Source organism: Oryzias latipes, chromosome 9 (genome assembly GCF_053564925.1).
Source record: "Oryzias latipes strain Hd-rR chromosome 9, Olatipes_Hd-rR_3.1".
Classification (NCBI taxonomy): domain Eukaryota; kingdom Metazoa; phylum Chordata; class Actinopteri; order Beloniformes; family Adrianichthyidae; genus Oryzias; species Oryzias latipes.
This window is the reverse complement of record NC_136245.1, coordinates 19,335,365-19,350,617: the sequence shown is the minus strand read 5'-3', so window position 1 is coordinate 19,350,617 and position 15,253 is coordinate 19,335,365. Positions and strand designations below refer to the sequence as shown.

At 39.4% G+C, this 15,253-nt stretch overlaps 1 protein-coding gene across 12 annotated transcripts in view; it reads left to right on the top strand.

Annotated features, from left to right (window-relative positions):
* Window positions 1-15,253, top strand: part of LOC110015624 (uncharacterized) — a 143,684-nt gene that overhangs the window by 113,301 nt on the left and 15,130 nt on the right. For 11 of the 12 annotated variants that reach the window (XR_013657965.1, XR_013657964.1, XR_013657963.1 and 8 more), the window contains 2 exons: window positions 9,805-9,848; window positions 10,498-10,609. Coding sequence is in view for 1 of the 12 variants with exons in the window: in XM_078952211.1 (XP_078808337.1) it covers window positions 9,805-9,845 (41 nt within the window). In the remaining 11 variants the exon portion in view is untranslated. Of the gene's footprint in view, window positions 1-891; window positions 5,448-9,804; window positions 9,849-10,497; window positions 10,610-15,253 lie in introns of those variants that run through there. The other variant, XM_078952209.1, reaches the window with a different exon arrangement.

The window sequence follows — 15,253 nt, the reverse complement described above, 5'->3', positions numbered from 1 at the left end:
ATAATTTCACCGTTTTACAATAGCTCAAGTGTTTCGGCTACCCAACTACTGTAACTCTTCAGCCGGTTATGCAATAAACGTAATTCCGAAGCAGAGAAAAGCAGCTTTGCGCTGATATGCAACACTTTATGTTAGTAATGTTTTGCACAGCGGTGCAAAGCCAAAGAAAGCCAGTAAAAAGCCACTTTTCCCCTTGTCAGAATCAGCTACAATTCCAAGAGGTCCAGTCAGAAAAAAAATCTTTAATTTTTAGTCCAGGAAAAAACAAACAATTATGTCTAAATATTCAGTGTAATTTTTTTTAAGTGGATGAGGATTGGTGGCACATCTGCATGTAATTCTAATTAATTCAGTACAATTTCAAACTTTTTGACGGTATTTAATGTCATGTACTTTTTACAAGTTTCGTCAGTTTAGAAATCTCTTCAACTGTTCGGCAACTTTATTTGATTGAATCTTAATTCTATATAAAATATTTGTGGCTGGTTTAAACTAAGACTTTGTGAGTAAGATTTTCCCTTTAACGTTAGAGTTGATGCTAACAACGGCTAACTTTCACCATGTCCAACTTTTAATTTGTGATGGTTAAATAAAGCAAAATGAATCGACCATTGTAAAACTGGTATTTTCTAAATATGATATAAATGTCAATCCATCATGTCTACATCTTTACTATTGTGAGATTATGTGAAACGTTTGAGAGTCAGTCACCACATATTATGCAGAGCGGCTTGGTTGGTAAAAACAACAGCAAGGAACACTTCTTCCTTATGTCATGCGACACAGGAAGAAAGGCAGGTGTTGATAACAGAATCCGGTAGTTTTCTAAAATAAAATCTCCTTCCCAATCAGAAAATAAAGCTAGTTATATGCATTTCTTTCTGTCTGCAGCCCTGTACCAAGCTACCCTCTGACCGCGTAGCAGTACTGGTTCGCAGCCCAGGGGTTGAGGATTCCTGATATAAAGGGAACAGGGAGCACTTCTAAAAACGATGAGTTGGGGACACCCAAAACGTCAAAAAGTGACACGGAAGGGACCCCGAAAATACATCCATATTTGACAAGATGGGAGTGATGCAACAAGAGCTGCACCATCATTGCGTCAAGTTCGGATCCAGGTCCGGGTCTCGGTCCGCATGACCCTGCATCTGTGTCCGCATCCAGACCGCGGTCCGCTAGTTAGTCACCCCTGACGTAAAGGGTCAAATAGTTATGATAGGTCAAAGAGGGTGTGTTGCCATTGACATCTCCTGTGTTAAAGGGTAAAAGAAAGAAGGTTATTTTAACAAAAGAGCAAAATCAAATTAGAAAAACTTTCATTTTAGTTGCAACCAGTTGTTCACACATAAACGCAATACATTTGTAGCAAAACACACATTACCTTTTTATTGTTTGTAATTGCAGAATCCATCCTCAGGTGTGAACAAGTTACTTTCTCTGCATGTGTGTATTGCCAAATTTTAACTATTCTTTTTTGTTTGATGCAATCTCCCTTGATGTCACACATGCATGACACCAGCAGTCATCAGACACCATCAAAACACTCCTGCAGGAGCTACAACTGGTATTTGTTGTCTGTGATTTTTTTTCCTATCACTCACATGGCAAATCCTTTATTTCCTTCTCACATAGGAACTTAGTTACAGTTGTCTTGTGTCAGTTACTATCTCATTGCCGTATTACATTTCCCACAGTGGGGAAGAAAGCTTTACTGCAGTTTTCTTGCTCTCTTATGTGTAGCTTGGAATCCCAAAATCTTTAGCATACTAAAGCATAACTTTCTTGTTAAGATTGATTGCCTTCTGAATCTTTCTAAACACATAAGATCTCTCAAAAATATTTGACTGTGTTTGACTTCGAACACTAGAACAAAGTCTTTTTTTAAGCACAAAAAATAGGAAATAAGCTCAAGTATCGTTTAGCACTCATCTTTCCCAGGGGGTGAGGGGGCGGAGAAAGGTTGAAATTCTAAATGGCTCATTTTGATGAGCTTTGACAGTAATGCAGCCACACTGGCAAATGTGGCAGATTTCTATGACACCCATGTCATAGGGCTGTGGTTATGCTTCTGCTCGATCATTAGAGGAGACTTCTAAGAGAGACAAGTGAGAATGAGTAATGGAGCTGAAGCAGGCTTGTATAAACATGTCAGGAAGCAGAAACGGTTTCATGTCATCTAGGTATTTTACACTCAAAGAGTGACATACTAAATAGCAAAAATCTCCTAGGCTAAAATCTACCACATTACATTATTGGCTTCTAATGCAATAAGAATGTGACAATTGCATGCTAAACCATCTTGTTAGGAAGCTGTGTTTGTTTTTCCTTCTTCTTCTTCCCTACCATGTAACTCTGCAGGCATGGCTTTGGAAGAAGTGATGAATGAGTGGAAGTTGACTCATTATTAAAGGTGGGAGATGATTAATAAGGGCCACATGTGTTTTCTTCTATAGTGTAAATAAAATATATCATTCACATAATACAGGGCTGAGCTGGTAGAGTAATTTATGGTGTGTTGAAATGCACAAAGAGCCAAAGGCTGAAGCCCTCACAGACAAATTGCCATGACAGTGCCCTACCCCATCGCTTTAACGTGAACTAGAAATCTCACACTGCTCTTCCAGCTATCGCTCTCTGTTTTCTTATCTCAATTTGCACTATCCTGGATTTATTTTTCTCAGACTTGCATCAAATTTCCCAAGATTGTTCTGAGGTCATACAAACCGATATAAATGAGGCCAGTTCTACTTTACTGCTGCTTAATTTCATTTGTTCGGGTCTCACTGATAAGTCAGATGTCCATGTTTTTTTTATTTTTATTTATGTTTCCTATTTGGATGTACAAAAAAGAACCAATGTGAAAATGTATTTATTTAATATGTTGGGGAAAAAATCAAGATCCTGTGACTTATAAACGCTATATTGTTTGAGGAATTATGTGTTTTAGAGGGGATTCATTAATCAGCCTTATGTCCAGAAGAAGACATATTGGTTGTGCCAGTCGCTTTGGCAGATGGCCACCACTCCTCACCCAAGGTATCGATCCACTTAAGACCTCACCATATTTGTCAACTTCAACTCCTGATGGAGTGTCTCTCTTTAAATGTTTTAAGGTAGGCTTGCAGCAAGACACATTTTACAGGGATTATCTCCTCATCAATCTGTGTCTGAGAAGTACATATTTAGGAAGAATAGGCGCGCAGCATTTTCCACTAAATATTTCCTGCTATATCTATGTTAGATAGATCTATATCTGTGTAATTTCCAAACTTTCCACCTTTTTTAATGGTTAATTTCTATAAAGGCTACTCAGTCAACCATATATCTTGTTGTGATGTGACAAACCTAATTTTACTCAACATTTTAGTATATAAAATATAATTAAAAGCTGTGAATTGTACAAAACAAAAGAAAATTGGATAAATTAGATCATTTTAAATAGTCTAATTTTCCATTTCCATTGTTTAAAATACATATTTGCCTTTTTTCCATTCTGTCTCAACTTGTAAAAAATTGTGCTGCATAAATTTCATTACCCATATTAGAGAACTGCATCGATTGGGTGTGACATCAAATGGCTTATTTGGCTCCAACAGAATGAAGTAGATTCAGTCCCCGTTTTTTTCTCAATATAGGTGCCGCCATGGTGGAGTCAGACAATGTCAGTAAACAGTGATTGGTTGGAGTCAGCCTGAATTATCGTGTCTATGGGAACTACTCTTGGCAATCAGTCCTACCTCTTTAGGGGTGTAATAAACTCGGTAGAACCTGTCAAATGTTTCAAATGTTTGACCTAAGATTACATACTTGTTTTGAGGTATCTAGTTGGAAAGTCAATGCCTTAAATAACTTGTTCACCTAAAAAATATCATTAAAGAAATTAGGATAGACAAGAACACATTATAAAAGGTAGTAGAGTTACAATGACAGTAAAATCTGTTTATTTCTCAATAGAAGTCTATTGAATTTTGATTTTCTAGGACCAGTGGGTACTTCTAATTTGGAACGTGAGATGATACTGGTAATCAATAGTAAATTCCAATTTTGGTAATTTTTCTGATTTGTGCCAAAGTCAACCAAAATGTTCTATTACATTAAAAAATAAATATATATATATGTAGTATATACTTTTTTATGGTAGCCAAGTGAGCTGTATATCAGTATATCAGCAAGATATCTGGAAAGTCCATTCTCTTAATAAATGTTTGTACATGTGTGAACAGACAGTGCATGCTAAGAATGTGCACAAATGCAGAACATATGGATGAAAATGTGTGTTTTTGACATCAAACAAGGCTCACAAAGGACCCTTAAGTAGCCTCTGTATCCTGTCATTTTCCCAAGATTCCTGAAAGATCTGTCTGTCTTTTGTCTGCATCTATAACCACAGCCGCACACACACTACTGCAGTTATCATTGCTTCATCTCAAATTGTGAATCAGGGACACTCGAGTCATTGAGGCTGTTTTTTGGGTTACAGCTATTCCCCCGCATTTCTTTTTAAGTCAGGCCCTTCCAGGCCCACTGGTGGCAGCTCTCTGTTCAGATGTTCACTGGGGGCATGCCCTGGTTTCATGTCTGCTGTTGTGCTGGAGAGGGAGAGGGAGGAAGTAAAAGAGAAAGACGGAGCAGGAGAACAGAAACACTCGTTGTGCCACTTTGCCCCAGCCTCAGCCAGGGTGACACACTTACTAGCTCACAGTCTACCATCTTGTTCTGACACTGCAGGAGAGGTTTGCAGTTCCTCTGATTGGCGAGGGGGGAGGGGGCACTCGGTACAGCAGCAACTTGTCAAAGAAAACTCCTAAATCAGGCTGCTGAGGAGACGGATGTTAATGTTCCGTCTCAATGTCTTAAAGCCCAAAAGTCAGAGCCATGGACTCTCGCTGGGATAGACTATGAAGCAGCACCTCCCTCATATCCTTTGTTTACACAGTCAGTGGAGTGGAACTACTTTACCTGGACCCACTGCGTTCACTCGCACAAATCCTCGAATATGTACAAGTGAACATAAGGAGCTTAGCCAAGAGAAGGCAATTCAGTCTGCTCTCCAAGCCGTCCCCTGGAAGTGATAAATTAGAGATGTTAAACACCCCACTGCGGGTATTACAACTAAAGAGGCATTTTTGAGGGGAAAGCTATGTACAGAGAGTTATTACTGTAATCAGCCATGCTATAAGCTAAGGCTTAGGTTTAAGTTCAAGCATTTAATGCATCTTATTTGCTCAAGAGGAACTGACGATAACGGTTGTAATGGTAGTGTCCACCGCCACACAATAATAGCTGAGTTCTGCTCACTCTCCCACATTTCACATTTTGTTATTTTCTGCCAACATCTATGAATGCCCTATTTGTTTTAAAAGTTTATTTTTTACATTAATATTAATAGCATGAAAATTTGCTTTTTTTTTGGTATTTCTTTATCCTTTGCATTACCCAGAGTTTGACCTCCTGGTTCCTGACTTGTGGAGTTCTTCTAGGGCCAAATAGGCTGTTGAGTGTGGAGCTGCTGAAGTTCACTGGCAGTCACTTGTGGCAGAGGAAGAGAATGAACAGGGATTGTTGATGTGTGTATTTTGTTAATTTAGGAAGCAAAACCTCACATCAGTGTTGATTAGTTTCTTTGATTATGCTTTTTTTCCAAATAAATTCATCACAAGAGTGCTTGAATTAAAAAAATATAATAAAATGAATGGTTTTATTGAATTTGCATGTTATTTGACTCACTGCATTTATATTCTCTTTTTGAAGTACTAACTAAATCCCACCTGACAGCAACTGCCTCCTAATATTTCAAACTGCATCCTTCCAGATCACATCAAATCACAATAGCTGGCATATTTGAGCTAATATACAGCATTTGCATGGAGTGGGTGTAACTGACACCAATCCCAGATGAGCAATTACAAGAAATTAATTACCAGTCATTCCTATATTAATGGATTATTCCAAAATAAAACAAGCTAATTTATACATTTTGACACAGAGAACTGGTTCAATAAGGATTATAAAAAGCTATTTACTAAACAAAACGGAGGGGAGAAAAGGGAAATGAAGTAGAGGTTAAAAAAGGAAAACACGGGAAATCCTTCAAAACACTGCAATTAGTTGATGGTAATGCCAATGTTAGCACAGTTCCTCCCCAACACTGACTCTAGGTATTAGATAGGATTTTACATCCATTTTTCACTGTCTGCTCAGGTCTCCCTGGCTGCTTACGCTGCACTGCATTCTCTGACTGCAAGAAACGAAAGCAGAACAATCTCTGCAGAAAGAGAATGATGAGGAGGGGTAAATTCCTGTGGGCCTGGGGCCTAAGGGTGAGAGGAGAAAAGGGTGCGTTTGTTAAGAAGAGTGGGATTCTGGGAAACATAGAGTGACAATACGTGCAGAGTTTTGGGGGGAGAAAGTGCGAAACGAAAAAAAAAATCAAAAGAGGGAGAGAAAGATCTGACAGCCTGAGAAATCTTAAGGTGCCATCTGGCGTGTGGGGGCCAAAGCACTGGGCTTGCTGACCTCTGACCCAAATCGTGCTTTTAGCAAACATCCCAGGGCTGTGGATTTATGGGTTGCTGAGGAGCAATAACTGTCAAAAACTTTCAGGGAAGGTAACCACTGTTGCTCTATCTTTTGGTAACTTTGAAGCTCCAGGGTTTTAAACAAAATTACAAGAGTCACCTCTCAACTGAGATTTACTCACATTCCCCATCTTGCGTACCATTCATAAATACCATGAACATGAGACATCATAAATTTGGACTGATTGGACCTCAGCCACTACAGTCAAAAGTTGTTTAACCATGTTGGATGTTTGATTTTTTGTTGTTGCTAAATATCTTAGATAGTAGCTTAGCAACAAATGCCAAGCGATCCAAGCAGTACAGAAAGAAAGTTAAAAACAGCCTGAAAACAAACAGGGAAGAACATATCTTGTGTCAGCCAGCTGTCATTTACCATATATATATATAATGCTAACTTTCATATCTTCTCTTTTTCATTTCACCTATTCATTTAACCACTCACTCAACTCTTTACCCTGTTTTGCTCTCCTTTTTGAATTTTAAGAGGGGGTGGGAGAGTCTATGCACTGGCCCAGACCTGAATAGACTTTTGTCTTGCTCATTCTTTCTGGTTCTGACTATGTCACTTGTTGGGTGCCTCTACTGATGGGATGTATGACTGATGCTGCCAGGATGTCTTGTTATTTGTTAGCATTCAAAGTTGCAATGAGTGAGGACTACATTTTACTCTTTACTCTTGAATTTGGCTTGACTTTGCTTTGTTGATGGGTATAGGGTCAAACCTCTCATTAAATCTCAGAGATTCATTCCTTCAACATATTTATGAAGAAAACAATGAAAAAAATGATATTCTGGTAATGCAGAGCTATCTCTGTGGGTTATCAAAATACTTCAAAATGCTTCTAATTTAAACAGGGGGCAGAGTTACTGTCATTATTGCATTGAGGGCCTCTCCAGTCCACTGTCTCTTCCTCCCTTTTGTGGAGCATGCTGACATCATAGATAGCAATTTCTGCCAGTGTGGCATCCCTAGGTAGGCAGACAAGAATTCTAGATATTTACTCCCATTGGGAAGTAACTGTCATGCTAACTATGCGGATCATTATAAGACGATTGGACTGCAGGGCGATACCCTCGTAATAATGCTGTGCATTTCACCAGTACGTCTCAATCGAGGGCTGCAACAACCCAATGGTTCCATTGTTCCTGGCTTCTTTTGTGATGCAGTCAGGGAAAAAAATCATTTCTTTTCTAATAGCATGAAAAGATTTCATTGAAGTGCAGATTGAGAGTGTTCCTCGGTGGGTTGTGGAACGAGGCCAAAAAGCTCAATGCCCGCGAAAATATCCTGGCTCACTCGGATCATTCCAGCACCAAACTGTATTCTCTATTGAGGCTGGGCAGCATCATAGCAACAGAGAGAGATGCAAAACGATGACTCTAGTGGAAGCCTTTGACATGCACTTCCACAAACAGACACACGATGGGCTGCTTTCAACCATACGGAGGTCAAATGGGGCTGTTCTGTCCAGGCAGTAGCTGCTGTGCTATTCTCTCTTCCTCAAAAGAAGATGGGAATTTATTTAAATTGCACATTCATGTATCTACAGACAGGATCACATTTACATGAAATTTAACAAGTATGCATTCTCATTTTCCCTCACGACTTTGTAAATGCTTGCTTTGTAAGGGGGTAGGTCTGTCAGTCTGCCTAATTGCCGTCTGCATTGTACACGAGCACACAGAAGAGAAGATAGACTCTGCTTTATATCTCATTTTTGAAGCATATTTACATATAAACTACATCAATCTTCCAATAAACCTGTCATGTCAATTGTCTCGTTGGGCATTAAAAAGCATTTCTTTACATCTATGCAGAGAAAAATTTCTTGTTCTTAATTTTGTCACTCTATACCACATTGTAATCTTTTGAAACATTATAAATGTATCAGTCTTGGACTGTTATGTTGAGTAAATTTTTTTATGGAGCTGAAGGATAGCAATACAAACTTGTGTCATATTTACCTTAAAACCACCTTTAACCCAATTGGAAAAGAATTCATATAAAAAAAATACCCTAACCAGTTCCTTGATCTTATTTTGCATAGTCTAATGCCTCAAATCTATTCAATTAAAAATTATGCTACCAGATAAATTCATCAAGAGCAGGTAAGAATGAAATACTCTGTGTGCACATTTTAAGAAAATTAAAAAAAAGTGCAAGCAGAATGTCCAGTAAGCGTGTGTGTTAGTTTGAGACAGCAATCCTGCAACAATGGGATTGGTGAAAGAAAAAGCAATTGTCCTCTAGGGCTCAGACACTCATGAAATTAATCTATTATCTTCCTGTGCAGCTGCCATATACGATACAAGGTGCTTGACAATTCCCTGTGCCATTACAAGTCTGTGACATTTGCTCATTCACTAAGCTCGCTGACACCAACAGGATCTGGCCTTGCTGCTAAATTAAGGCAACGAGTGGGGAAATGAGAGCAGTCGCATCGGCCTGGAAGAGCTTGTGAGGCTGGATGGATTACCCCTTTTGTTTGAAGACCTAACCTAAGCACCTTGCCCGTGGGCTTTTTATCAGCTACAGCTGAAAAACACCTTCAGGAGGGAGATGGTGATATAACAACAACCAGTCGTAATAGTGTGACAAGGCTGTGCTGTCCTTGCACAACTCTTGACTCTCCTCCTGCCTTCTCTACTATCCTTACTCCTCTATTCTGCACCACACTGGATCTTCTATCTTAAGCTCTGTCGAGGTGGGAACGGGCATACTTTAAATGCCTGTCACCCAGTGTCACAATAGCAGCTCCACATAGGGTGTCCAGTGTCAAAACACAGGTTGGGTTCTGTCAAGGGCAAAATGAATTTTTTGGAGAAAGAAAGGTTGAAAAGGAGAGAGAAAGAAAGCAGAGAAAGGATATATTATGGTGGATGCTGAATAACCGGAAGGTTTAAAGATGTTTCACACAATGCAAGGAGAAACGGGGTGAGGGGTGGAAGTAATGGAAGAGTACTAAAGTGCTGGGCTGCTGGCACAAGCGTATGGATAGCAGCTGTCAAACAAGCAAGGTTTTGTGTATTTATTGTTAGTATGCTTAAAGAGATAGTGAAGGTCAGGCCATGTGTCTGCTCTGTAGCTTTGTTATGCGAGCTGGATCAATTTATGAAATATGTCAACAATGCAGCAGATGCAATCTTTCTCTTTGTCACAAGTTCTCTTTTACGCTGATTTTTCTTTTTTATTGTTTGTCTTCCTGTCTTTGTTGCTCCGAAGACCCAGGTCATCACTGCTTAAACAACTGTGCTAAAGAATAAGCGGTCAGTATATTGTATCCTTGTAGAAGAAAACTAAAAACATTCTCAGCTTTGTCCTCAGTACTTGAGGATTTTTAAGTTCACTTTTGAGAAGGCTAAAGTTATTTTTTATGTATTTATCTAGACTGTCCAGTTTGTACTTTTATTGTTGTGTGCCCACATAGGAGAAATCCCATGTAATTCTTTTTTCAACTTTGCTAATATTGACTCCTAAAATGGGTAGTTTGAATATTTTAGCAAATTTTGTTGACTAAATCCCCGTTAGACACAATCATGAGATGCATTCTCACTGCTTGTACAGGGTTTGCACAAATAATTTACTAATTTAAAATAAATTAAAATTCATATTTTTTTCTCTTCATTATAACATTAAACTGAATATATTCCTCTTTGCCTCCTGCCTTTGTCAGATCCTTAGATAACCCTGCACCATGACCCACATAACCGCACCACCCTGTTACACTGTCAATATGTATAATGTTAAATCTGCCCCAAAGCAGCATTTAAGTCATACTTAAATACATGGTCCTGTTTAAATATGGCCCATGATGTTGTAGAATATAGGCCTGCTTGATGCTCTATACTAAATTCTTTCCATAGATAGTGTTTGTGGTACTTACACTTGTTACTTTGTCTCATCTTACTTTGACAGCTTGGCAGATGGGAGAGACTGTGGCTTGGATCACCGTAGTGAAACCAGACCTTACATCCATTTCCTTGGCCAGTGGAATCAGTGTTACCATCTAAATACCCAGGATCTGCTAGTAAGTTCACACAGTTTGGGTCTAACCCCAAAGCATTTCTGATCTGTCTGAGGATTCCATACTGGTCTTTTTGGATGCTGTCTTTAACCCCGTGGTCAAACCAGAGCAAACAAGGATGCGAGCCTGCTGTTTTGGAATCTGGTGTCACATCTTTGTTCAATAAGGTGGAGATTGGTCACACTGTAGGTCATTCTGCAAGAGAATCAAAGTGAGGACATTTAAGCCTCAGGGATGGCTAGTTTGGGTACTGTTTTAGGCTTTTGTGTTGTTTTGGGTCTTTAAAAGTGGTGTGGTGTGCATTACAGGGCAGGGGTAGAGGTTGAGAGTAAAAAAAAAAAATGTTTGCAAAAGAGCAATCCAGGGAAAATACTGGGAGATCAGCTGGCTCAACAATTCAGAGACATGAAAATAAACAGGGAACAAGAACAACTAATCCCAACAAATACAAGATTAAAAAGTGAAGGGATTCCAAAAATGGCTGTCGATTACAGAAGGACGGTTATTTGGACAGATACAGTCTATGAGTAAAAGACCAAAAGAGGAGATGGAAACTCAGCCATGGAGGGTCTAACTGTTCACATGTTTTGAATGATGAGTTCTGCTTTGGGGATTTTTAGGCACACATGGCCAAAAACAAACACAATTTAGGGATTAGCAATTTTATTAGCAGAATAATATCTAATTATGTAAATATCTAATTGCCTCATCATATACATGCAATGTTTAAATGTTATGTATCTATTCTCGGTTAACATTTTGAGCTTTCCAAGCGCACCTTAGGTTAATTAAATAAGTGTCAAACATATGGTCTTTGACCCTGAATATTAAAAAACAGGAAATGATAAGGAATGCATTTGATCCACACAGCTGCATGGCTTCACCCTTATTCAAACTGTGGATTCATCTAAATTCTATGGAATCTTCTGCAACACATTTTTCTCTTTCTTTTTTTTTTTTTTTGCCCTCAGAGTTCAGAAGCTTGTAGGTCTTTAATTATGTATAATATTCTTTTGCCCTGTTTTATAGAAACTCCAGACTGGTTTCGCTCAAGTCATCGACTTGAAAGTTTGAAAACCTCCAGTGACAAGAATATTAATGTGCCAGCAGTGTCATATCTGTTTCAGCTCATGCATATTCAATGTCCCCCCAGCTCTCCAAGATTTATGTCAGACTTTGCCAGAGAGTAGTTTTCCACCATTGGAGATAATAGCATGCTAAATTGATGTTATCGGGGGCAGGTTTTTTGTCTTTACTTCTCTCCAGGTCGGGAGGGTTGGAAGAAGGGAGCTGGGAGCAACCCACTCTTCTGGCTGCTGTTCAGACTGTTGGCAGCTTCCACACTCACCTCCACCCACTGGACTGTTCAGCAACAGTGGCGGGCCCGAAAACCTCCATCTACTCCTGCATGGGTTGAGCAGAGGGCATATTTTGGAAGGAGATTAGGGGGTGATCCTGTGGATTATCTTTTAATTAAGGATGGTTGAGTTGTGCCCACTCTGGTGAAGCAAACGCCCAGCTGCTAATGAAGTTTAAACAGACATACTTTATTTAATTACTGCTAATCGCTGGGCCCAAAGTCTGGCCCTCTTTGATCTGCCTGTCGCACTGTAATCTTCCTGGCAGATACCATCTCCCGTTCTACCCCAATCCCTTTTAGAAGTTGCTACGGGAGGTCCAAGATTAACCATGGGTTAATTGAGACAGCCAGGGTAGAACTATGGGTGTGAGTGAGTGAGAGGAATAGACAGAAAGGAAGGACTAGAGAGGGTGCAAGAAGGAGGGAGGAAGGGCAGAAGATTGATGTGTTTGTGGTCTTTAAAATGTTCAACGTCATGCACAGGTTTTTAGCGGAGAGAATTCTCTGCATGCTTTCATTTTTTACTTTCTGATTACATTTTTTTTTCAAATCTCTCAAAAAAATCCATAAAATTGTTATGAAATTCCTTATTGTGCATTGGCTTGTGGAAAAAAAATAAGCAAAACTTTTTGGTACGTAGTTTTGAAATGTTTTTCAGGCTCAATGTACTGCACTGGTGCAACTTAATATGGCGTTATTGCTGTACTATTGTTGCCATTGTACATATCAGTGCGATGTGGACAGCTGTTATCCTGGCAGAGTTCAGAAAGGTCAGAAGGGGCAGCAGAGAGCACAGAAGCAGGGTTTGTGTGCAAGAAAAGAAGAGCTAGTGCATATGTGTGTGTCTGTTTGGAGTGGGGGGGGGGGGGGTGGCTTTATCTGACCTGGGGGAGCTATGGCTTTCCTGTTAATTGGGTTAGTGCTGCAACCAGGGGCAAACCGTGAGACTACAGAAAAATACTGTGAGAAAAAGCCCTAAGAGGCACTTTTGTCTCAGCTGAGACATATGGCAGAAGAGCTGTGGGTGCACTGTCTTCATCTGGAGGGAGCAAATGAGGAAGGTGTGAGACAGAGCGCTGGGGAGGGTGAAATACTGTACAAGTTTTTTTTCTGCAAATGAATGCGGTATCCCCAAATCGTGTGTAAAAGAGCCGGAGGACACACTTACTGTGGTAAACCAATCACCCTATCTGTATCTCTATCAGGCATGTACGCACACAAACACAAAAACTGCAAACCCCTTTGTCTTTCGAACTCTCTCACAAAACAGTGTGCTTTCTTTCTCCTTCTTTCCTTCACCCTCTTGCTCCCGCTTGCCTGTTCCTGTCTCCTGCAACTGAAAGATTGCCAATAAATGAGTGATTTATATTCCGATAAGAGATGTTAACTAAACCGCTGCTTGCATATTCATACCTGGAGCTGTTGATTAATGCCGGCTTCACCATAACAGAGAATGTGTATTGTTTTCCTTTTTTTTTGTTGTAACATGCATTACAAAGTCAATGTCTCATGCCTCACAAAAAAATTTACTGCCTTAATTACCCAAAGTAAGATGGCAAAGAAAAAATATTCATGGCCCTGTTTATAACGCGGTTGATGGAATTATGCATTGCAATTTGTGAATAATTGAATTGTTCCTTCAGATTGTGACAGAATAGCTAATTTATTAATAGACGTACACAAAGTCGAGTCAAAGCCGCAGTCGCTCCTGCGGGTAGAACTGCTTTCAAAAGAATGAATCCTTGCTAAATTAGTTCCAGTACACAGTCCTGTGCAGACGCCTTGGTTGCAAACAAACCCAAAAGACAGAAAGGGGAGCAGGAGAGGCAGAAATTGCGAAGAGCTTCTGCAGACACCCGGTGTTAAACACAGTGACGTCTCAGAGGCCCTTTGGTAGAGGAAATGAAATATTAAATGCTTTAGTGTTTATTAATAGGATGAAACAAAGGGCTGCTTCCCTTTGACTTGTGCACACTGACACTTGGCAGGGAACAAACAAAATCAAATATGGTATTGATCCATAATGGATGAAAAGGCCCTCTATGAATGAGTAGCATTATTTAAGAAATTAGGAAATGAAAGAAACACAGAGGAGAAATAACTTTACAATCATTTTGTCAGTTGCCCTGACTCATTGCTCAAAATGAGGCTCTAAAAAAGTTTCACATTAAAAAACTTTTTTAATTGTACCATTTTAAAAATAATAATCTCACTGTGATATAATTTCAACACTCATTTTTCACAAAATATCAACACTAAGGGGTTAATTTTGCAACAGAATTTATTATCATTATTTTTTTACAGCAGATGCTGATTTTTTTTGGTGTAGCATGATTATGAAAATTCATTCTATGGAACTAAAGTGGATCTGATGTGTGAAAGCCACTTTGCATGTCTGTCATAGAAAGCCAGGACGGTGGTGACATTTAATGTTGTAGCAGGTTAACCTCTGGTCTCTCTCCTTGAGGCCCTGTCATGTCTAAGTAACACCCCCAAATAAGCCCTTTTGACATGGGGACTCCAGCCTTACGGCCCCGTGCCTCTGTTGACGGTTTCAAACAAAAGTCCGTTTTCTGTTGATTGATTTTGCTCTTATGCAAATCCAAGATCCTCCCTGCTTTCCAATATATTAAAAGGAGAGACTGGAGTACTACAGTAAGCAACAATATTTGGTCACCTTTTTTTTTTTCACCAATTATTAAGACTTTAACCATCTCTGGAAAAGTCATGCCATTGAAAATGCAAGAAGTGTATTTTAGAATCCTGTCTTTTTTTTTCTTAATATTTCTTTTATATGCTTTCCCAAGGATAAAAGTGTGTAGGGAAATGCATCTAGAAAATAGATTTATTAGGCACATTGTTATAGAAAACTACACACACATTAGCATTTGGACACATTATTTACTTCCCTTGTTCTATCACTCACCCACATAGTCTCAAGAACACATTTGACATGCAACAGAAAATCCCCCGTACGCTACTCCCTCTGGTTGTGGTTCAAATTCTGTGTCCTAATGCCTTCCCCAGCTGTGAGTTTGTATGTCCTTGGGGAGTTCAGACATAGCTGCTGTAGTGACCTGATAGCATCTGGGAGTAACTGATGGTTTTGCCCACATGCTTCAGAGCCTCAGGACCTTGCAAAACCAAGTTTCCCTTGGACCCTTTCAACACCTCCTCGACACCCGCTTAAAACAAATTCCACCAGAGAAAAGCCTAACATGCTCTGTGTTTTATTAAAAAGTGTGCCTGTAGGACTATTTCTCATTATCTTTGAAGTGAAAGTCCTT